Below are 24,365 nucleotides of genomic sequence, written 5' to 3'. Positions count from 1 at the left end.
CTAAATTCCTTTCATGAGGACACACGTTCTTAGTCTGTGCAAGTCATGTTGATCTATGACCTATTCTTGCTGCAAAACAAATATGCTACAACTATGCAAGTGTGCAGCCTTATATCTGTTATAGTTTCGGAGGCAGCCTTTTCTAACCTCCCATGTGCTCAAAGGTATCAAATGAAACATTACATTCACACACGTCACCACTTCTATGGATATTTATGAGACTAACAAGTAGAACTTTAAAACGGGGTCTCATGCTTGGGGCGTCATGTAAACTTAGTCAACATCACAGGGAGTCGATGGACACAGCCTTGGTTAGCCTAAAATAAACTTGAAATAAGAATAGTTTCAAAACCCAACCACTAGATGGCAGAATTATGCAACGCATGTGAATCTGTAACTTGTATCACTCCGCAGAACTGTTCTTACTTGTAACCTGTAATTTTGAGGTTTTCCATTCTTTTTGCTTCCTACTTGTATGCCAATTATTGTGACCTTGATTTTACAGTGTAATTGATGTGCAAGGATAATATGTAATTGTTTGTGTTATGGTTACAGATATAAATCTTTTACAACAATGAATCAATATATACATCTTACAGTTCATTATACAAAACATATTTTCTAAAACGACCACCACCACAATCCTTATTCATGTCATAAACAGGTGATGTAACACAAAAAAAGTTTTATAATAAGTTTATAAAAGCATTTTACGTCCTTATAAAACATCGACATAAATGTTAGCCATCCGTCTATCAACTCCAAGAATAAGAACTCTTACTAAATTCATCAAAGTAGCAATTACTAATTAAATTGGCTACGTTGTGTGATGCTGGAAATGCATCGGTGGGACAGGGCCTCCGTATCCTTGTCCTTTACTGTTTTTATCATGTGTTCTGTCGTGTTTTCCGCGCAGGAGTTCAAGTGGGACTCCTGGCGGTGCAGATCGCTTTCTTTTGGTTTGGTGAACGGACCCGTGGGATACCCTTATGGCACCCATGGGTGGGGGTACAACCCTGTGCCCCTAGTGTATGTTTTTAGGCACCTGTGGGTGGCCCACAGAGCAGGGTATGGGCTGGTGGCAGCTCCATGCTGAATTTGACAGGTGCGCGGAGTATCCTCCATTTTGGGATACCCCGGCCCTGCCATGGGGATCAGTTGATTCCTGATGGAAAACAAGATGGCCCTGGTGGCCTCTTGCTTTCTCTTACCCATTACCTTGTTTTCCCAAAGTCCTGGGAAGCCCTGACTCTGTCCCTTCCCCCTGACTGGCTGTTGGGTGGAAATGCCATATATGGTGTTGTTGTGAAGGCCCGGCCAGATTAGCTGGAGCCTTCCCAGTGATGTATGTTGTGGGTACCTCCTGTGGGTGGGACCTGGGTGAATAGAGTGTGTGACGAATATGCATTCGGTGTTGTGGATGTCTAGTATCTGGTGGTTGACACAATGACTGAGACAGCCCTGCCCGAAACCGGTATGAATGCAGCTGGAGTGTTGAATGGCTCGGTACTTGTCCCAATACACATAACTTGTTGTGAGTGTCTGGAGAGAAGTGAATGGCCTGAATACCTTGTGTGCCTGATTGGCTGCCTGCCTGCATGAATGCCCGTAGTCGTGATTGGATGCTTGAGTGTGACCCAGCGGAATGAATGGGAGATCAACAGTATATCTGGGGACCTCTCACTGCTAGGAATCTTGTTCAGAAGCTGAAGTCCACTACGACGAGTAACTGGAGTAACTGACGCTTGACCTTGAAGCCCTGCTGGACGAGAAGAATTGCTGTTGCTCTCCTTTGCAATCTGAAAGCTGCTGTGCTTCCAAGGACTGACCCAGAGAGGACCTGGTAAGGCGCCCTCTTCCTGAGCTACGAGGGACCATCCCGCACAGCTGATCTTTGCCAACGCTCCCTGGTAGACAGACCATCGACAGGCTGCCAACCCGATACGGAGACTGCTGCGGAACTCCAAGGAGAAGCACCCGGACTGTTGTCCGCCACTGTCGCCGACCGCCGTCGTTGACCGGAGCTGCCATGCTCCCGTTTGCCTAAGAACTTCCATTGATCATCGGACGCTCTCGTCTGCATCGTCACCCGCTTGTCTCCTGCTGGAGAAGGCCCGACCGTCGACGCGCCGAGGAGCATCCACCGGTGGGTTTCCCGCCACCTAAAGACCACAGAGACGCCGACGACTCAATGCCCTTGCTGGGCCACAGTTCCTCATCATCTCTTTGCGGTCCAGAACTATCGTCATCGAAGTGCCCCGCACGCCTCTTCCTTGCAGGACACCAACGCTCTGTCGTCGACGAGCACCGCTAGGGACGAAGCTGTCGCTTCCCTGCCGTAGTTCACCCTGTTCACCGTCGGACGTTCGACGACCCGTGACTCCTGCTTTAAAGGGAGGGCACTCAAGAAGGGCCGTCGATTCCCTGACACCGAACGCCGAGTTCCTCGACACCTCTCGACGATCTGTGGCTCCTGCCTTAAAGGGAGTCACTCAAGAAGGATCGGTCAATGCATCGTCGGAGAACTCTACTCCACCAGGTACATTGGAGGGGGGGGGTGTAACATTAATAGGAAGAAGTGAGACTATTGAACATATGGACTGGGCTTGTGCTATATATCTTTATTTACAGGTTGCCCAGGTGGGGGGGGGGGATCTCCACACAGAACTGTGCCTCGTGGTAGGGGTCAGCATTCTGCCTACTGTTTCAACCATCATGCGTTCCTTCCTATCTCTATTGCTGGTTTCCTCGTTATTGATCTGTGTGACATTTTAACCGTACAGTTGATGCACTTTAATGAGATTTGATAACATTGGTGGTACCACTTTAGAACTGTATATATTTATCATTAGTGACTTCCGAGTACAAAGTGCGTTATTGTGATCGTGTACATACCTTTGAATATTAATTATATAAAGACTGTGTTTTCAGTAATACAGTGTGTGGACATTCCTTTGTGGGGGTTTGGGGACTACACTGTACTTAAGAACCAGCCTGCATCACCTCCTGAGAAGCTAGGCCTTGATTGCTCGACCACGTACCAATAATAGAGAATCTTGGCTGGGGTCCTCTGTGCCTCTCCTCTACCATATAGAGAGCGGAAGTACAGACACCCCCTACCAGTCTTTACACGTTGACACAACCAGGCCTACATACATCCCATTTAATTCGTAACAGTTTACTGAGAGCCACTCACAACACAAGGAGTTCCTTTCTTCCCCAAGCTAAGTGTCGCACAATAAAGGGTTAATGTTAGTTCTTTTATTCACCCCTTTCCCAGCCGCATATCATGCCCCTTGGATCCCTACCCCTGAGCTACCAATGAGCCAAGAACTAGACTGGTGTACAGGAAAAATATTTGTATTTATTTAAATTAGAAGTCATATCACAATAACCTACACACACACCCCACCTTGTATGTGGCTCACAATTAACTTCTTGTAACACAAATGAATCACACAAATTACAATACTTTTCCTTTTTTTACAGATTACACTTCAAGAGATAATGAAACTGGTCAATGAACAAAAGTAATTTACATGTGTAATGCTGTGCAATTAAGATTTTCTTGCATGCTTAAAAGGCGAGCAGTTGGCTTTATAAATTGGTACAAAGGCATATGACAGTTATAATTTCACTCACATATTGGTTTAAAATAAACACAGGGTGATTTAGAGGTTTGTTTTCAGACATCCTCCCTCCACTTAAAGGCCTTTGTTGGGGATGCGAAGTAGCAAGAATTGGGATGATTTGGGAATTCTGGATTTCAGACCCCCCCTCCACTTTTAAAGGCCTGTGCTGGGGAAGCTGGTTAGTAATAATGGGGATGGTTTGAGAATTTCAGATTTCAGATCCCACTCAATTTAAAGACCTGCATTGGGGAAGCTAGCAGTTTAGTTTTTTTCTTTTTTTAGTTTAGGGACAAAGACATCTCTCTTCCTAAAGAAGTCGGGTTAACGGGGCAAATAGGATCACCCAATTAAATTACAGCCTGTAGTTTTTAGCGCACACTCGGAATGAGCTTTGTTAATTTCGAATTTTAATTAAAAATGACTCTGCGTGTTCTGCCAAGGGGAATTCATTACATTTATATTTTTAGTCAAATAGGCTAAGGATCTACACAGTTTTGCTGCTTCCCCCACCTGCTACAAAGGGAAAGGATTTAAAGCCAGCAGATCCCCATCCACCTTTCGGTTGCAAACGAGTACAATTCTGCTTACACAGAAAACCTCTGTTTACCAGCTACATGTGAGGATCCCCTGGAAGGACAGGACAGTGGACTGGTCACTCCACTCTGAAGGATGGTCCCCAGCTCTTCACCATAGTCCAGTCAGCTTTTTGTATGCCTCCATAGCAATAGACCGCTCCACTCAGAGGCAATCTCTACAAAATCTCCTTTTGGTGTTTCCTGGTAGATGTCAGTTGGTAATTTTTAGCAGCTCTCCCTGATAGTACATTTCAGCAGTTCTCTCCTTTTACTCATAGTACTTCCACTTTATATGGCAAGGATGACAAATATTTCTTACTCCAGATTCCAGCCTTAATTATAGCCCCTCTGTTCACACCTGGCCCCTACTTTGGTCATGCACCAGCCCGAACATTTGGCCAGCTCAGAACTGTTCTCAGAGACAGTAGGTCTAGTCAAAGTCTGTTTTCAACACCTATTAGCAGGACACATGTTATTGCAGTTATAAACAGTTGGGATGCCAGCCAGGCTTTCAGTTCTTTGTAAATTGTGCCCAGAGCCCCACCATGTTTCCTTAGCTGAAATGGACTTGCATATTGCAATTTCTAATTTCAGCCTTGATTCCTTGACACACGGTGTGTTTTCAGGGTACACTTTGTATTTTCGTGAAAGTACAGGACTGTTTCTTTCAATCATTAATAAAATACACTTTTAATTATCTGCGGTTTGTTTTTCTGCTGAAAAGTGAGTCTGAGTTGTCACAGTGCACCATGTTTCTGATGGGTGACAGTTTCAGTAAAAATGCATTTGTTTCTCAGCCAGTAATATGATGTGCTTTTCCAATCTACACTTGGATTACATTTTTGTTTTTAGCCTTCTCTGGATTTCCCTTGCAGAAAGACATCCGCATAATCTGCCTAATTAGGCCCACAGGAACTTTTCATGGCAACCAGCCAGGCTTTTGTTTTCAAATGTTTAACTGGTATTTTTCATGTGAAGTGAAGGCACGCCTGAAAAAATACTACCCACTAGGGAAAAAGGCCCAAAATGCACTTTAAAGGGTAACAAGGTTTTATTTCCACAAAACAGAATATCAGCAAAGGACTCTACTGCACGAGAATGTTCTGAGGTCCGGGAGCACGTGCAGTACCGTATAACCACACACAGCGTCACTCATGATGACATACTATACAGAACAATTCTCCAATCCCAATTGGAAGGGCACTACACATATAAGGCCTGTTTCATATGTGATGTCAGGCCATTGGTCCATCTTAATCTGTCTATCTCATCCACGTGGGTGCTGCTGGGTTCGACATCCGCGGTGAGGTTGGTCTAACAATTAATTGGCTACTCTGTTATGCAATGTCACCTTATTGTTGCAAACACCTGGCAGATACACCGATGGGCTGTAGACGGGACAAGGTCACATTAACTTGCATGCTTCACTTATTCCCAGACAGCTCAGCAACTCCAAGGGACCTCCACCTTCGTTTTGGGCCATAATTTAGTTGCTACCTTGCACCTCGCTGCACAAATCACGTGACCCATTTCTGAAGGCACAATAGCCTTGCCTTCTGATCTTAGTGATTGATCGAGGTGGGTAAATGTTTTATGGTCGGTGGTATGGGTTTGGATGATACTGTGGCATGCGGGGGTCTCAAGATAAAAGCTTTGCCGAACTGTATTTCTTGTGCAGGGATCATTGGGGTCAGGGGCCTTGCTATATGTCTCACGGGATGGTACTGCCAAGAGGCGCGCTGCTGTCCTTGCAGGGCACATTTTCTTTGGAACAATGTAGGATTTCATAGGCTATGGGGGACCTGGCCATGGTGTGGGGGGTGTACGCGCTCATGCGAGGCACCTAATATTAAAGCACCTAATACTGTTTGCTGTGCTTGGGCCTACGTTCCAGGGTGGCAGCTATTTGCCTAAGATGACGTTCACATTTGTGTCTCTTCTAGAGCTTCTAATATATGCATTAGAGCGAGCGTTCACCCCCCTTTGTGTGCCCTTCTCGCCCCTGCTCCCCCGAATTTGTCTTCTAACGTTTGTGTCTTATTCGGTATTGCCTAGAGGGGTGGGAAGACCCTGTCTCCTTCCCAGCATTCCCCCCTTTCATTACTTCTACAGTAACAAACTCCCCCAATAGGTTACCCCAGGCGCCCATGAGTTCATCTATATTCTTCAGTGTACCCCCTGGATTTCTCTTCCTGTAGTCTTTTAGCCTCTATGTATGGCGGGGAACCTTTAATTGGGACCCATGTTCTGCACACATCTTGCAAGCTTTCCCCAGACTGGGCGTATTCTTTTGGGATACATGTCATGTAAATGCAACCCCCAGCTAGGTCAACCCTGTTTCTTGGTTCTTCTTCAGGAGTTGGCAAGGGGGTAGGGGCAAACGTTTCTGTTGCCCCCCCCTTGCAAGTGTACTTTTGGTATTACAAGTAGGGCTGAGTGCAGTGTGGCCAGCGAACAATAGCCCCTCCATGATGGTGGGAGGTGCGCGTACACTTGTTGGCCACACACCCAGTAGTAATCCATCACTGCCGCCGTGCCTTTCGTGAGATCAAGAATGAGTAGAGATTTGTTGCAATGTCCATTGAATCCTATAGGTATCGTTCCAGCACTGTAAAAGAAAAGATCTGAAGTTTCCTGTTTGTACACTTTTACTGGTTTCTCCATTGCTTCAATCCATGTTAGTTTAGTGATATATTCAGTCCATAATTGTGTACATGCAGCTTCCACCCTTGCCAGAACCCCTTCTTCATATCCCACGAGGCCCTCTGCCATGCTGCTCACTGTTTCTTGCCATTTGTTATGCGAGTATTTCAGTCCTCCTTTTACCAAATAAGGTCTCCTTAGGCATTAGTTGCTTTTTGGATTGTTGCATTTCAGGCGATCTGCATCCACCACTTCGAGTCTTACATTGTGTACCTAGCAAGTGCCTCTGAGCCTACACAGCACAAGATGTACTAGGCGTTGTGTCTCTATAATTGCACTCCTGTGGCACTAAGACCTTGAGTGCCCCTAACGCATGCAGTATCAATGAACACATACAACAGCTTCCATTCACTCTATTTCTTCCCATCACACTCATATCAGTATACCAACTGTTACAGTCCAGAGTGGCATACATCTTCTATAGCATCTGAGAGCCATGCCCACGATATGCATCATATTCTAATTGTTTTTTTTTGTAAAATGTATTCAGAATTTTCTAAAACAAGTATACACATTAAGAAAAAATGTCCAGAAACCAGTAAATTTAATTCCCCCCCCCTAAAGGTATAAGAAGTCCAGAACCATCCTCCAACAAGTATCTACAACATGAACAACAGATCAACACTGAAGCAAGGCTAAATGAAGAGAAGGAAAGAAAAAAATACAAGAAAAAAAATGCAACCCATTTAACTAATCTCCCCTCCCCCCGGTCATTCAGGATAAAGCATCCATTGTAATGTCAAATCCTGCAAACACCTGTAGTTACTCAAACTTAAAACTGCATGACTGTAACAGCAAAAATGAAATAGAAAATTGTACTTATCTTCGCAGTCATCCACTCCCAGAAAAGAATATTCAATCCAGGTCCAAGTCCAAAACCTTTGAGCTTGTCTTTGTACGTATGGGTACTCCTCTATATCCATTTATGATTGTGGTTGCATTATTTACATGAGCGGGGTTGGTACATTTGGAAAACAAAAGGGATCTAGCAATATAGTCTAATAATCCAGATGAAGGGGATGGAGTGTTACAATTTTGGGGCACGGGTTTGGACTTTGGGAGTGATTCATTAGCTTGTGGGTTGGGCTCTGGGAACAAAACATACTACTTTACCTGTGTGGAATGTTCGATTCTGTCTGATTCTGCATGTGAAACACTATTTACAATAAAGTTATGGCCTCCTGTCACCCTCCCTTTTATATTACCCTCTAATATAGAAATACTCACTAAATAAATTCCCAGGCTAACCATTGAAATGGCAAATACAATAGCTAGAAAATGCATAGCATGGATATGAATACACAATTCTAGACCTAACATCATACTCTTAACGATAATACTTTTTAACATGTATTCAGTGATTTGAAGGCACTGGTGTCATTTGTTCATATATTGATTATTAAAAGGTGCTGGCTCCATGCTTTCGATGAATCTGAAAGGCAAAATATAGGCATACAAAAGAGAGAGAGAAAGAGAGAATAAGGCAAGCACAAGAGAGCACCTGGCTATATAACCGAAGTGTTGTAGCAGCTTTTTGCATGTGCACACATTGAAGGGATGAGGGGGTGTGTGAAACGGAACTTAAGCTATGGCAGTAGGAAATTAAATGAGGTAGATGCCCACTGCCAATTATGAAAGTGCTGGTGTAACGTCTGAAGAAGCCTTCCGAAAGTCGGACAAGTGAATCCAGTACCAGAGGCCTTTCACTTTGATGGCACGCAGAGTGAAATAGACCCTTCAAATGGTCAGTTGAACCTGGAGCTGTTCCACTTAAGGATTGAACATAGACAAGTTCTCATGGCAGCAGAGGTTGAGTGGGTGGGCGTTCAGTTGTGCAGTAAGCAGTGGCGCTTGGCGGGTCTTCTGTTTGGGGCGGTGCAATCTGCCATGAAATACATCTAATGTCACGTGTTAGGGTTGTTAAATAGTCTTTAAACTCGTCACATAAAACCGCTGCTGCCCTGATGGGAGATATTGGTGAGTGCATGCAACGACCAGTTACCACCTCATGCGATAAATGGTGGTCTTTGCTGGGCTGTGTGCGCAAACTGAACAGGGCCAAGGGTAGGCAATGCACCCAGTTTTTCTTTAACGTGTTGCAGAACTTCGATAGTTTACTTTTTAGCAGTCTGTAAATTCTCTCCACACCCCTGTTGGCCTGGGGTTGATAAATCATACACATCTGGTGTTTAATGGCAAGCAGTGTAGTAATCTCCTTAAACAATTCATTGAAAAAGTGTGTCACATTATCTGACCATAACACATCGCACACGCCCCATCGGTGAAACACTTTGCGGACCAGAAATGTGGCCGTGCAGTTGGCATCCGGATGTGCACATGGACCCACCTCCACCCAACGTGAGAAGAGGCAGACAACAACTTTCAAATATCTGGACCCACCACGCCTCTCCCCCATGTCTGTGTAGTTGATATGCAACTCGCGGAACCACCCAGTGGAGTGGGGCAGTGTGCCTCTCAAGGTTTGTAAGGTCATGCCTGTGCTGAAATGTTGACACGTGGTGCATCTAATGGCCATGTTTGTTAGGTGTTCCTGGATATTGTGAACAAATCAATCCTTCTGTATGTCAGGAGTAATATGGTGCTTGGAGCTGTGAGAGGGGTGATGAAGCGGATCAAAAGTTGTTACAGCTGCGTGGCATTACTATCTTTCTTGTGCATTGCAGCCTCCACAATAGCTCTATACAGGAGTGTGTGTAACCCCCTTTTACCCACAATTGTTTCCTCTAGTCTCGGCCGCTTCCCTGTTTCTCAGTAATTTGCGTGCTAGACAGGGTATTGTAGCCGTCGAGGGGCTAATCAGTGGTAGGCGTCATGAGGACATATTCAGTTACATTGGAAACTGGGAGGTATGCCACAAGTTTGGCCGCGGTATCTAGTGTTTCCGAGTGGCACTTCGTTAGTGTTAGTGTGGGCGTTGCATTTGATGACCGCCAGGACAGAAGGTTGTGACAGTGCGAAGATCAGTTTATCTAACAGCACGGCGTGCTGTACCCGGGACCCGTCTGCCCTCCTAAATGCCCTCCTAAAGCCCCTCCTCTTCCACCATGACTGACCGGCATGCACAGTGGTAGTGACATATGCTGAGTCTGAGTAAATGGTCACTTGACACCCCTGTGAGGCTTGTAGTGCTTCAATCAGTGCAATGAGTTCTGCTGCCTGGGCTGAGTAATGCATTGGTAGTCTTTCTGAATTCAATGTTTCATATTCACCGTCCACTATCTGTACTACCGCCGCCCCAGTGTGTCTGAAACCTGTGTTCTGGTCAATTGTCACTGAACCGTCAACGAAGAGGACCACCCCACCTCCACCCTGTGAGTGGCCTGTCCTTTGCCTTGGGGGATGTCATCCTCCTCCCCCTCATACATCACACAGTCATGTTGTGCTATGTCTTCATCAATGCATCTTTCTGTAATGAAGGTTGCAGTGTTAACTGTTTTACAACACACAATGTGAATATTTGGGCTAGAGAGAATTATCTTACATGCTGATGCTTTTTGTGTGACGTAACAGCCCATCACAATTGTGGAACTCTTCTCTATGATAAATGCCTCTGCCGCAAGAGCCTGTTTGTGTGCGAACTGGCTCTGCATCACTGAGTCTAGCATGCTACTATAATAGGCCAGTGGCCTGAGTTGCCCATTGGAGTGGGAGAATAGATACAATTCCTGTGTGTAATCTGGTGTTGCTAACACTGGGACGGTCGATTTTACTTCCTTTAGATCATTAAAGCCCTGTACCATCTCTTCAATCCACACCACCTTATCAGTCTAGTGTGGCTCCTTCAGACCCTGTAAGAGTGGCCTTGTGTAGGCTGCATAATCAAGTATCCATGCCCTGAAGCAGTTGCACAACCTTAGGAATGTTTGCATCTCTTTCACCATCATAGACCGTGGTGTGGCACGCACAGATGCTGCTCTGTCTGGTATTCTTTTCTCGTTTGCTGATATGAACTGCCCTAAGTATAAGACTTCTTGGAGGCAGTACTGCAATTTTTCTCTGTCAACCTTGTATCCCTTGCCTGCTAGGAGTTGTAAGAGTGTGAGGGAGACATGTCTGCATTGCTGCTCACAGCCACTGCACACGAGCAAGTAATCAATGTACTGGATGATTGTACTGGGCACTTGGATGTTGTTCTGTTAAAGATACTGGGGCTCTCACAGTACCCCTGTGGGGCAGTTTTTTTGTGTTCGAATCTCATTCCCCCATGGGTAAAGGTAATGAGGTACTGGGAGTCTGGGTGAAATGGTATGGAGAAAAATGCATTTTTTTTTTTGGTTGACCACAGTGAAGTTTGTTGCCTCCTTGGGGATGCTACATAAAATTGTGGCAGGGATGGGAACCACAGGAAATTCTTGCTGTACAATGTCATTGAGGTGGTGCAAGTCCTGGATCATCCTTTAACTCTCCCATTTTGCCTTTTTCACTGGGTATATAGCCGTGTTGCATGGGGGGGTGGATGACCTAATTATCCCCATGGCAAGCAGGGCACTGATTGTATCTTTTATTCCCTCTTCTGACTCCCTTGAAAGTGGGTATTGTTTCACTCGTGGTAGCACTGCTTCTGGTTAGATTTGTGTAATGCTCACTGGAGTTACTCCCTGCAGGATCCCTATGTCATGGGGGTAGTCGTCCAGTCTCTGGGGCACCTGCTCTAAGTCTGTGTGAAGAAACACGGGCGGGGCTGTGAGGGCCATTATGGGACACCTGACCTTCCTGTACCATTATCTCTCAAGGATACATATTTCAGAAACAATTTCTCCCCCCCCCCACCACCTGGTTTGTCTTCAAACAATTCTGCGTCTGTAACCTCCTTTAGAGGTATCGTGGGGTCAATGCAAAGTACTGTGTGCCACTCGCACACATGCTGGTCACCACAATCCTTTTTGCCGAGACCACCAATCCTTATAGATCTAGTTCAGGCGACACAACAGGTCACAAAATGAAATCTGAGGGAACTCGCCAACAATCTTTGCAAATTTGAGGCACTGCCTCTACGAGCACAGTTATTCCATACACAAACAAGTCTGGGTCGCTGGGGATTCCCCAAACCACCACCTTTAGCCTCATTGCATGTATTATCAACATTGTTCATATGGCACACATCCCTGGTATGGCGCAAACTATGCCGTTGTCAGTGAATTAAATCGTCATGTTAAGCAGGTCCCTGCCCAACAAGTTAACTGGCAAACTTTCGGAATATAGTAGGGGGCCCGTACCACCTTTCCCCCTATTTTGATGTCAAACTCTTCTGGGGCCGGTACAGGGGTTGTGTATCTCATAGGGGATAGAGGTCATCCTCTATGTTGACATCTATGGGGCACTCTGAGGTGGTGGGTGGTACGTATTGCACGTTATATCCGCTCCCTGGCCTACTTCTGCATTCCCTTGAAAAGTGTCCCACTTACCGCAATTCCAACACTGGGAGGGACCCATACCCGATCCTCTGGGCCCCATTCCTCCAAAACCCGCACAACCTCCCCTAAACCCGTTTCTCCCCTGCTGCTGACCTCCTTGTTGCCACTCTGGGGGTGGCGTACTGCTGTAGTCCTCCTCGCTGCCCTTGTACTCTTTCTAGACAAAACGCTGCAGTCCTAACCTCTGTGGATCCCTGCAAGCTCCCTGTTGCCTCTGTTTGTGTCAGTGGACACCGCCCCTTCTATAGCTGCGTTAGCCTGCTTCTTCTGCACTAGTTTTGCCTGATTTGCCTGCAGCTGCTGGGCCGCTTCCGTTTTGCGCTCCTTTATCAGTTTGCAGTGGTGTATTATTATAATCTGTATTTCTGCCCACCTTTTTGCCTCAATGCCTATAATTTTGTCTAGGGCTTTCTGTACTTCCTTCAGTAAGCCCCGTTTGATGAGGAAATGGAAAAGAGGAACTGATTGGTGCCAATGCTCCTGTCTCCGCCCCTCCACATCTCCTTAATCTTAATTATGTATTGCGCAGAATCTTCGCTGTCACCCATAGTGTTTTGCATGTTGGACTGCAAATCAGGCGTGTCTGGTTAGGTGTGCCAAAGCGCATCCCACACCTGTTACCTTATATTGTTGAATGGTGCGCCATCATGCGCATCATCGTCTAACCCCACTGTTGGGTATCCTGCTTTAATCCACATGTCTCCTACCTGCGCTCCCACTATCGATACGAACAGACTTTTCATGTCGCCAACTGCAAGGGGTACGCCCGCAGTCTGTTTTGCAAACGCGTATATCCACTTCACTCCGGCTGTCAACGGTGGGAGCACATTTATAACATTTTTATATGTCCTTCTATGCCCACGGCAAATACTGAGCTCTGCCCACGCATCTATGTTCCAAGGGCATCTGTAAATATTCTCCCTTCTTTTCACACTTCCCTTTTTCCTTGCTACTGCCATCAGACCATATCTCCTTACTCTTTCATCCTACAAGCTTTTCACACAAGTTGTTAGTTTTGGCGCCTGCTGTGCTTCTTCCTCTCTGTCATCCTCAAACTCATCCACGGTGCTCCACCCGCCTCGCTAGCCCTATCCCATACCTCACAGTTCAAAAATTACAAGTACTCAAGTTCTAGTGTAGGTGTATGTAGCAATTGTGCATTGAGAATCAGAAACAAAATGGCATCTTGACCCCATGGTTAACAAATCACATCCATTTTGTGTAGTTCTGCATTTGCAGAACAGATGCAGCCCACCTCATCCTGTACAGAGGGACCCCTGCATACTCCTATTCAGTCTAACTGCTGCTTGCAATATAATTCACCAGGAAGCCCTCGCCCACCCACATCTGCTTCAACAGAACAGCCCTGCAGTGGCTTTCTTTCTCCCTTTTAAACAAACACCAGCTCATCTAGATGGTCCCCAAAAGATCCCGTTGTTGCCCAGTAATCCGTGTGTACCAAAAGGCTCCATCCTCTCCACTGTCATTTTCAATCTCTTTATGAAAACTCTAGGCCATCTCATTGCCATCGTCAATGTCCAGATGTGCAATTGACGCACAGCTTTACCCAAAGTTTGATTGCATTAACCTCTATCAACTCAAGCACTGACTTTCATCATCCAATTCTTGATGTCCAGCATTTCCCTGAAGCTCAACCTAACAAAGACCAAATTGGAAAAAAGCTCAACCGCACCATTATCTCAGTGCCATATCCTTCAGGTTTGTCATCGACAGTGATCCCTCACCAGTAAAACCCAAACATGGTACCAGCTTGTGATACTCTGCAAAGTCAAGCACTTCATCCTGCCACACATTTTAAAGTGCTGGTTATCTCTAACCTGTTTGGTGGCAACACCCTACTTGTAGGTTTCCCAGATGCCACCTTGGTCTTTATGAAAGAATCTACCCAGTAGAACTGATCGCAGGACTATGAAAATATACCAGACCCTCCCACCCGCGCCCCCTTCTCAAGCAGCTGCTCTGGCTACCCCTTCAAGCTTGCATCATGTTTAAGAGAACCTGCATACTCTATAAAGCAGTCCCAACCAAAACATCACTCTCCCTGACTGAGAAACTCCATCTCTGAAAGCCAACGCACCACTAGAAGCCATGACATCACTAGACTGAAAAAAAAAAACTGTAAGATGGGGAACATTAGGAAACTAGCCTTTTCCTTCTACGCATTCTGTCCCTGGAACAAGTTACCAATGCAGACCAGACTTCATCCTAAAGAGGTTGCTCTTCTAAGAGCATCTTGCCAATCATTGATTGCTCCACTCAAACCTACTTCGCCCCTTCTTGTGCTCCCCAACCCCTGCATCCTTTGCTGCCCCTCTGCTTCTCACCTCGACCTGGGTGTGTCCCTTATGTGCAGCATGGTGTTGCTTCTCAGCTGGGCTTGTACTCTTATACATTTCATACATATGTTTGCTTGCTTGTATTTTAACACATCCAAAGATAATTGTGACATGAAGACATTTCTTGTTGTGTGCAAGGATATAGTTCTCAGCCTCAGTTTTAACATTTTCTTATGCTTTGCTTTTCATACAGGACTTGCTATCTCATATGCTTCATGTAGATCCTCATCAAAGGTATACAGCCGAGCAAGTACTGAAGCACACGTGGATTGCCTGTAGGGATCAGTTACCGCACTACCAGCTTACCAGGCAAGATGCACCACACCTAGTTAAGGTAAAGAAAACGTTGAGAATATTCCCTTTCTGGTTACAACTATAAAACGTAATTTACTACAATTAAAACTTTGCAATAGAACTTGCATAATGTGCTTTTTGCTGGTCATAAATAGCTGTGTTGTATCTGTGAAACTAATACTCGACTTCAAAGTAGTAACTGGTATATTGAAACGTATTTTATTCACACAAGTAATATTACTTTAGTGTAAGTAACCTTAAATATAGGAATACAACTATGTGATGAAATAGTTTTTTATGCAACATTATATTATGGCTTTTAGGTTGGTTAGAGTGGCAATTTCTGTTTCTATACGCTTTGTATTCCCTATAATCCAGATATTACAAATATGTTTTACCATTTGTATTGTCATAATATGGTATGATTGTTAAGTGGCGATTCCTTCTTCGCACATTTCTCTCAACTCCACCTTCCTCAGGCAGATTTCTTACATCTTCAAATTGCTGCTGGTGCAGGCAACGTATATAGTAAATCATTGTAGAGCCAACAGGGACTGTCATTGTGACTTCAGTTTGACTATCCTGCGTGAAATGGTGCAGAAGTTACCTCCTGAGTACATGTATTTAGCCACTGACGTGCTGTTCCTCTTTTGTCTTGCAAATCATACACCATTTCGGGAACTTGCCAACAACTGTTTGTTTTAGTTTGGGGATTTCTTCAGCGGTGCCACCACTGAAAATCTAATATTTTAGCTTCATTAGTCTGCTATATGCACTTTTCTGTCATCAATCTGAACCATTATGCATGTGGTGCTTGGACTGGCACAGTGACAGGAATACCTACACATCTGGTCTCTTTGGTAGAGCTGTTTCTAGGCCCCTCAGAAGCATTAAGGTTTGGACTACCCCCGACACCAGAATCCCAATCCAAAACGTACTGCAGAGGAAAAGTTCCCAATTCCATTCCACCAGCAAGTAATCCTGTCTGAAACACCAGTACTCACTCAATTGCAGAAAGGAACGAATCAAGCCCCCTATTCTGCAGTCTAACCCAAGCTCTCGCCAAACTGATGCAAACTGTTGGCCATCCGTATCCCTGTGCATTCCCTTAGTTATAGTGGAGTTTGGATAGAATTTGCTGGACATTGTTTTAGTAGAATGCCATGGTTCCTTCTGTGATCTTTTCCCCTGCTTCGTTGGAGAGTTCCATTTGATCACAACACCATCCACAAATTTCATTTTGGGTCAGTGGTGCCTTCACAATCTCAACTGGCAACATCAAATGACGGCTGGAGGCCATGTGAGCCACCTAAATCTCTCTCCACTGTTAAGCCAGGTAAAGCAGTCTTACACAAAGTGTTCTGAAAGCAGTGTTTGAGCACATTTAAGCTATTAAAGCCCTCTCAAAGGAGTGTCCCAATTCTCTGCTCTGAATGCTTGTGCTGATTTGGAGTATGAGGTAGTGTATCGAATGGAGAGTAGGATGCCCTTGTCCCATGTGGTGAGCGTTTGCCTTGAACTTTAGCATGCCACTGGGCTAGATGCATCCTCCAAATTGAAATTAAATGCTTCTTTATAGACCCTTCTAATGGCTTGAGTCACACAACTAAGGTTATTTGGTAGCCGTCTCGCCTTATGGGAGGAACCTACTTCAATCCCAGTAGTAATCCTGAAGGGCGTAACACAGATGGGCTCCAGGAAAAACCTCTGCATATCACCTCCCAACACACTATAGTATCTTTGGTGATACAGCCTCCAATTCCGGAACTCATATCAGACAGTTTACAAACTCACCATTTTGTTTTTGGAAATGGGGACGTGGAGAAGATACTTGGCCATTACCAGACCTAGAAGAGTTGAGGCCAGTCACTTTTAAAGTTTCTGAGTTTAACTTATCAATTTCTACAAGGTGTGCTGTTTCCTGCTCTTTATCAGCATGTACATCTGGAAATGTTTGTGTTCCAGTCCTAGTCCCTTTCCTTCAAGGCCACTGACCTCTGATTCAGCAGTCAGCTGGGCCTTTATGCTGTCATGTTGCTAGCGACTTTATTTTCCAAAAAAAGGCTTCAGACTTCACTCTTAGGAGGAGAGTGGGGTTGTTATGAAGTACAGCGTGTCAACCCCGAAGCACGCTCTAAAGGATTGTCTACACAGTGTATTGATACAAATATAGACTTAAGTTGAGGTAAAGCATTGAGAAATACACATTATTTCTGGGGCTTGTGAATCTTGTTAGATTCACATGGCATTTATTAGGCCCACATCCAGTGGTTGGAGAGGAGTATTAGATTTTGTGTTTTCGAAATCGAAAAGGGCATCGATAGGGGGAGTTCCTGTGACGCTCTCCCCAACCTGCGTGTACAGCTACCCAAGCTCCTTTATACATTGGACCTCATTCCGAGTTTGGAGGTAAGTACCGGTCATTACCGGCATGGTGCAAATAGCGTGTCCGAGCTGGAATAGACCGCTAAAAGAGTGGCCTATTACGACTTCGCGGGCACGAGCTTTGCGCCATGTCGGTAATGTACCTAGCGCCATGCCGCAAAAGGGCTCCAAAAAGCCCTTACCGGCATTAAGCGCACCGCACATAACACTACAGCCATAGAGTAAAGCAGCAATAGCGGTGACTGTAAATAGCGGTGACCGTAATCAACGGTCACCGCTATTTACGGTCACCGTTAAATAGCGGAACCGGAAACAGCGTCATCGCACAGGAACTGGAAGGAGCACGGCGGCCATCTTTAAAAGCACAATCCATTGCCATGCTCACCACACAGGACCCAGAGCCATTATCTGATTAGACATCAACCATCAACACCAGCATCATGCCAAAAGCACCAAAAAAGGGAACTGCCCGCCTCAGGAAGGAGCGCTTCTGCCCGGATGAGCTCCAGATGATGGTGGATACTCTCCACGAGCATTCCGACACCGTTTTCAGCGGTGACATGCAGAGGGTGGCGGTAATTAAAAAGAGAGATCTGGGCCATGGTAGCACAGAAGGTGAGCGCCGTGGGCAACACCCCCCGCACCACCAAGGACTGCCGAAAGCGGTGGGACGACCTGCGGCTGAGGGTACGGAGCATACTCTCGGCCAACAGAAGCCAGGCCCTGGAGACAGGAGGAGGGCCAGGTTCCCCCATGAAATTGATGCCGAGGGAGGAGACGTGTGCGGCCATCATAGGCCCAGAAGCCATTGAAGGGGTTGGCAACATGAAGTGCGGGGCAACGTCATCCGTCGATGGAGGTGAGTGTCCAAAGTCAATACTGCCAACGCATTTGTTATGAAAGTCACTGCTAATGGCTGGGCAAAGTGTCACGTCATGGTTGGCCAGACCCACCCCCTTTAAATCATGCCGAAGCAAGTGAGACCCAGGCTAATGCCAGGTGCAAGGCTGTAACCTATATGGCACATACCACACAAAGAGGCCCATTCCGTGAGGCACACAGGGCAGTTGATGTAAACAGTGTGAATGTGAGCCAGCACAGTACCTGGCCAACATGAGTGACCCAGACATATGCATGCATTTAACATCCAAGCATAGATCAATGTGCCGCTCACCACCCAAATGGCGACAACCCACTAGAATCCCATTGTGATATTGTAGGCATGTCCAAATGCTGACTCTCAAATCATCGCTCATGCCGTCTCTCTCTCTCTTCCACCCCCACAGGCAGCGAGCATGACAGCGAGGACCAGGCAAGCAACCGGCCCAGTACCTCCAGTGGCCAAGGCAGGGCCCGCTGTCTACCTACAAGCAGGAAGACACTGCAAGCCACACCACCGGCTCCAGCAAGGCCCATGGAGGGTGCACAACCCCCACCCCTATCCCACCCTGCACTGGCGCAGGACACATGCCCCACGCCGCACTCTGAGGAGTCCAGTGTGGCTGGGGAGATTGCAGCCACGGGCCCCCTCGATGTTCCCGACAGCCCCTCATCTATATGCAGAGCAACTGAGGAGGACACTGATGAGATTGTCCACACCCCTGACGCCCAAACCAACCCCCAGGTCTCATACAGTGTCTCTGGTGAGAGTGATACACCAGGGCTTACAGGGCAAGGAGCTACACTGGAACATGCCAGTCCTGTATCCACTTCCCTTAGCGAAGCACCGGAAAGACATGCAAGCCCAATTCCCAGCGGGCCAACCACATCTGCCACATCAGCCATTGATGCAGAGCGCTCTCAGCAGCTCACAGGCCTCATAAATGACTTCATCCGAGACAATCGGGAGGCCAGAGAGGAGTGGCGGAATGAATTTAGGGCACTAGGTGAGGTCACACAGTCGGCACAAACCGGCTCTGCGAGGTCCTTGGCCGGATTGCAGATGCCCTGGAGGTAGCACCTCCTGCACGACAGCCCCTGCAGGAGGACACACCGTCTCAATGCTCCTCAACCCAGACCAGCCCGCTCTGTCGCTCACAACGTACATTGCGCCGCCAGGACATGCCTCCCCCTGGCCCTCAGAGCGCACAGTGACAATGCTGACATACACATGTGGCCTATGTGGTCCTTATGGGACTGGTGTGGGGTTGTTGTGGGGGGAGGGGCAGGGGGGTGAGGGTGTGTTTGGGAGTTGTGGTGGCAGGGGTAGGGTGGTGGAGGGTATGTTTTTCACGTTTGAACCTTCTAATTCAATACACCGGTTGTTCATCAAAAAAACAAGAGAGTGGACATTCATCATTACACATGTGTCATTTAATGTTTCACAGTGCATAGTGTACATGTATCCCCACACCCAGTGCCCGATGGATTGACATCCTCACACCCTCTGCTGACTTGTATGTCAGAAATATTGTCCAATCAATGATTGCCGCACGGCACATCCCTCCTGTGCATCGGCACCGTGATGCTGTCCTGCCACTTCTTCTTCCTCCTCCTCCCACATCAGGTGGTAGATGCTCCATGTCAGGGGGCAGGGGTACGTTCCGACAGATGCACATATTGTGCAGCATTACACATGCGATGGTGATCTTGGCCACCTTCTCATGGCTGTAGATAAGTGCTCTACCCGACCGGCTGAGGCAACGAAATCGTGCCTTCAACAGGCCAAAGGTCTGCTCAATCAACACACGTGTACGGGTATGGGAACGATTGTAGTCCTCCTCGTGCCTGTTTTGTGGGTTTCAGATAGGGGTCATGAGCCACGGCTTCAAGGGATAGCCACCATCACCTGCATGAGAGGGGAATGAAGTTAAGTGTTTGTACATTCATGGCGGACAACTGTACTAGTCTTACATGGCAGCAGGTAATTTCTGCCCATACACACATGTCCCTGGATGCATTGGCCCCATTTCTGACCTCGCTATGTGTCCTGTGCAATGGGATGATGGAGTGGGTAGCATCCTCAGTATGGGTTAGGGTGTGCACTCATATCTTGTTGCACGTGCATCGTATATGCATGCAGCAGTGTTGGAGTGGAATCATTGATGTGTTGTGTTCTGTGAGATTTGGTAGTAGGGAGTGTTGGCTGTTGTCAGTAGCATATTCGTACCACGCTGTGGTATCCCTGTTAGGCTCAGTTCAATGCACTCCCAGGGATGACTCTCCGGTGTGGTGATATGCTGGAGGCAGCGACATAGTGCATATGCAGTGCATAGTGCTAGATGCCCTTACGGTGTGTGAGGGCCGCCGATGAGTGGTGCATGTGTTGTGGGATGTGGCCTGGTCACCTGTTAGTCATGTAGTGTTAGGTGTCGGCCTTACTTCATCAATGTGGGATTTGGTAGTCATGTGCCGTTTCACTGGCTCTGAGGCACAGTGTTCGGTGAGGTGCACATTGTGCACTGGCATCAACATTTCCACCCAGGTGGAGTATGCATCCCCCCCACTTCCCACCCAGGTGGAGTATGCATCTCCCCCCCCCACTTCCCACCCAGGTGGTGTATGCATCCCCCCCACTTCCCACCCAGGTGGAGTATGCATCTCCCCCCCCCCCACTTCCCACCCAGGTGGAGTATGCATCCCCCCCCCCACTTCCCACCCAGGTGGAATATGCATCTCCCCTCCTCACTTCCCACCCAGGTGGAGTATGCAGGCACCCACCATACAACCCCGATGCACTGCCATGGCCCAGTCAGGCAACTCACCAAACAGCCAGGCACGTCGTCCAGCATGTCGCTCCATGTAGCGTGGTACCATGGAGTTCCGCAGGACCAAAGAGTCATGAGTTGATCCTGGATATCGGGCACAGTGTTAGGGAGAATTCTCTTATAAGGCTAATTTCCCAAACCTAGTGAGTCCCCCAGCAGCTTTGCTGGTGGATTTTTTTTATTTTTTTTTCTCCTTCTAAGAGTGAGACTCTTTCCCTCCCACAATTGGGCATGATTTGAGGTATGTCTTTGACTTATTGTGTGCTTATGAGCTATGTTTTTTTTTGCTCCATATGGTATCTGTTTTTGGGTATGTGTTACACAGCACCCTCAGTGCAGTAACACAGGGGACTGACTACTGTCTCCCAGGGCATGTAAAGTCACCATTGACTTTACTAGTCCAAAATTGTGAACAGAACCAGTACAAAGCATCATATTGAGGAATAACTGGAAGGGGTTAATTAGATTGCCCCTGGGTCTGTTTCCAAGGGGGGCACTGTCCAGTCCCCCCTTGTCGAGTTTCTGGCTGGTGGCAGTGGTTACCACGCAAAATATTCCACCAGAATATTTCCTATGGGATTTTCCCTATTGATTTAAAACGCACTACTTTTTGGTGCAATGTTAAAAATACCGCTGGTTTATTTAATATAAAATCACTGGTTGGGTCTTTTTGCCAGAACTCTTTTTTCTAAAATGGTGTTTGTGTCCGTCTCTGTAACTCCAACCAAGGTCGGGCCCTTTGTGCCACTTTTTGGAGGGCTTCTCCACAGAAGCCCTCCAACTGGTGCCACTCTGTCTGGGTTCTACTGGATGTGTGGGTGGGGGAATGGGCACCCTAGACTGCGTTGCCTTAGCAACTCAAGTCGCACTCTGTTCTGATTGGCCGAGTGGTGAGCCGCCCGGCTCACCACTTAGCATGTATGAGTGACAGCTACGCTGTTGAATGGGGGTTTTTCTGCATAAAAGCAGGGCTTTTGGGACTGGAACTTCAGAAGTCGCCACATGACTTAAGAAATCGAAGAGGGGAGAAGCTGAGCCATCTGCAACGACACCACCGGTGGAGCCCTGCTGCAACGACCTTACCACTTTCCCGACGACAAGAGAAGATCTTTTGCTGAAAGAGTCTTCTTCCTCTGAGCTGGTGGGATCAGCCAGTTCGCCATTTCGCCTTCCAGGACGTCTCTTGGTCGAATCGCCCGTACCAAGCGGCCCAGCGGCCGGATAGTCAAGCTTCACCACTGTGACCGTGAATAAAAGGAACGCACCTTTTAACCGACGAACTCCGCGGCTGGTCTCTTCTCTGGGCAGTGCAACGACTCCAAGTTTCCTCCTCGACGAGAACCTCTCTTCCCCTGGTCGAAACCACAAACTGCACCCGCTGCCAGGAACAACTGCCACCGCTGGAGCTTCCTCAACTTTAAAGGTACTGTGTTCCACTTGGCCTCCCTTTCTACAGTTTGCTAAAGGTGACCTTTAAATCCTTGGCTTTCCAACTGGGTTGGCCCCCAGACCTTCTAACTTTAACTTGTCTAATAATTCTTAAGGGAGGTGTGTATACTTTTCTGACTGTGTTTGAACTTGCTTTGATTTATAGTGCTAGTGTATTTCTTTAAGTGTGTGTTAAATAAATAATTATATACTTTTGATACCAAGCTCTGGTCAGTGTTTGCTTGCTCTACTGTGTTTTTAGCCCTATTGTGTATCCTCTGTATACTGCCCTACTCTTCTTGTGAGAAGTCTGACTGCTCAGCCACAGCTACCAGGTAAATCTGGGTGGTATAGACTGCTACCAATTGGGTTTACTGCTTACTCCTGTAGTCTTTATCTTCTTGCAGTGTTCCCCAAGGGAACTGCACAGGATTCTGCCTAACACACAGCAATGTGTGGTGATCTTGCTCGCATTGCATACCATCTGCACGTTGATGGAGTGGTATTGCTTGCAGTTGCGATACGCCACCTCCATGGCATGCGGGACCACCAACTCCACGTGGGTGCAGTCAAGGGCACCTATACAATTTGGCATGCCTGCCAGTGCATGGAAGGCAACTTTTGTATCGAATATCTCCTGGGGAGTCCGTGGTAGGGATATATAGACCCTTGTGTGCTTGAGGAGGGCATCCAGCACTTGGTTCAGTATCCGGGAAAATAAGGGTTGTGATATGCCATGCATGTGCCCCACTGTGTGCTGGTAGGTGCCTGTGGCAAGGAAGTGGAGCATAAACACTACCTTCAGTAGAGGGGGGATGGCGGTGCGTATTTCTATGAGGCTCACTATGTCGTGTATCAGGCCCACTATGGTGGTGATGGTGTCACAGCCAAGCCGGTACCACGTGTGGATCTGCTCTGGTGTTAGGTTGAAGGGGGTGGCTCTGATGCGAGGGATTGGGGGCTGCCGGCGTGGTAGCGGTGGCTGCACTGGTGGGGCATCCTGGGCCTGTCTCACCCTCCTTCTCCTCCTGTGTATCCTCTGTGGTGGGGGCTGTGGTTGTTGTTGCTGTTGTTGTTGCTGCCTTGCAAGCAGGGCCTCCAGCTCCAGTAATGCTACTACTATTGGTATCATCTTGGTGTGGTGTGTGGGTGTGCTCCTTTTGTGCTGTGCCAGACTCCATTGCCTCCACCTGTGCTGATTGTGTGGACCTGTGGCTCTTGGAAACACTGCTCAGGGTTCTTAACACCTTCTCGGAGATGCCGGTAATTACTCCATGCCGGTATGGTACTTTTCGGGCTTCAGGAGGCCGTTATTTGCATGTCCGCATTACTTGGGATCAGCTCTGGTTTATGGCATGCCGCTAATATCGGCATGGTGTGTTGCGCGTGACCCAATACCGCTATTTACGGCATCGTACTTTACGGTGCCGTTTTCCCTTACCTCCAACCTTGGGATGACCCACATTGTCTTGAGATTTTTTTTTCTGCCAACAGGTTGTATGCAATCGTACATCTTAAAATATATAAATATTCAACACTCTACTTCAAGCGTTATTAAAGTTTACGGTTCGACGTTCATCCTTCACCCAGATATGTTTCAACAACACAACCGCTTCTCAATGCTATCTTCAGAACACCGATCGAACCAGAGAATCTCTACTTTGTTCTTTATGCCAACATGCAAACAGTTGGGAGAGAGGTGGTTGGGGGCGGGGTTCTAATACAAAGCAGGCAGATTTGAATGCCTTCACATACCCCATTCACTATAAATATTGTTCGTGGAGAGATCAGCAATCTGTGTACAATAGTTGTCTACTACAGGATAACTTTGAGAATAAGTGTCAGACTT

The 24,365-nt window shown here is 47.0% G+C and overlaps 1 protein-coding gene across 1 annotated transcript in view; it reads left to right on the top strand.

Annotated features, from left to right (window-relative positions):
• RPS6KA6 (ribosomal protein S6 kinase A6) overlaps positions 1 to 24,365 on the top strand; it is a 905,586-nt gene that overhangs the window by 857,975 nt on the left and 23,246 nt on the right. The window contains exon 21 of the mRNA XM_069612921.1: positions 14,896 to 15,036. Within this exon, the coding sequence (XP_069469022.1) occupies positions 14,896 to 15,036 (141 nt within the window). The remainder of the gene's footprint in view (positions 1 to 14,895; positions 15,037 to 24,365) is intronic.

The sequence above is a fragment of the Ambystoma mexicanum genome, chromosome 5p, assembly GCF_040938575.1.
Source record: "Ambystoma mexicanum isolate Mex_15411 chromosome 5p, UKY_AmexF1_1, whole genome shotgun sequence".
NCBI lineage: Eukaryota > Metazoa > Chordata > Amphibia > Caudata > Ambystomatidae > Ambystoma > Ambystoma mexicanum.
This window is presented reverse-complemented; position numbering and strand designations above follow the sequence as displayed.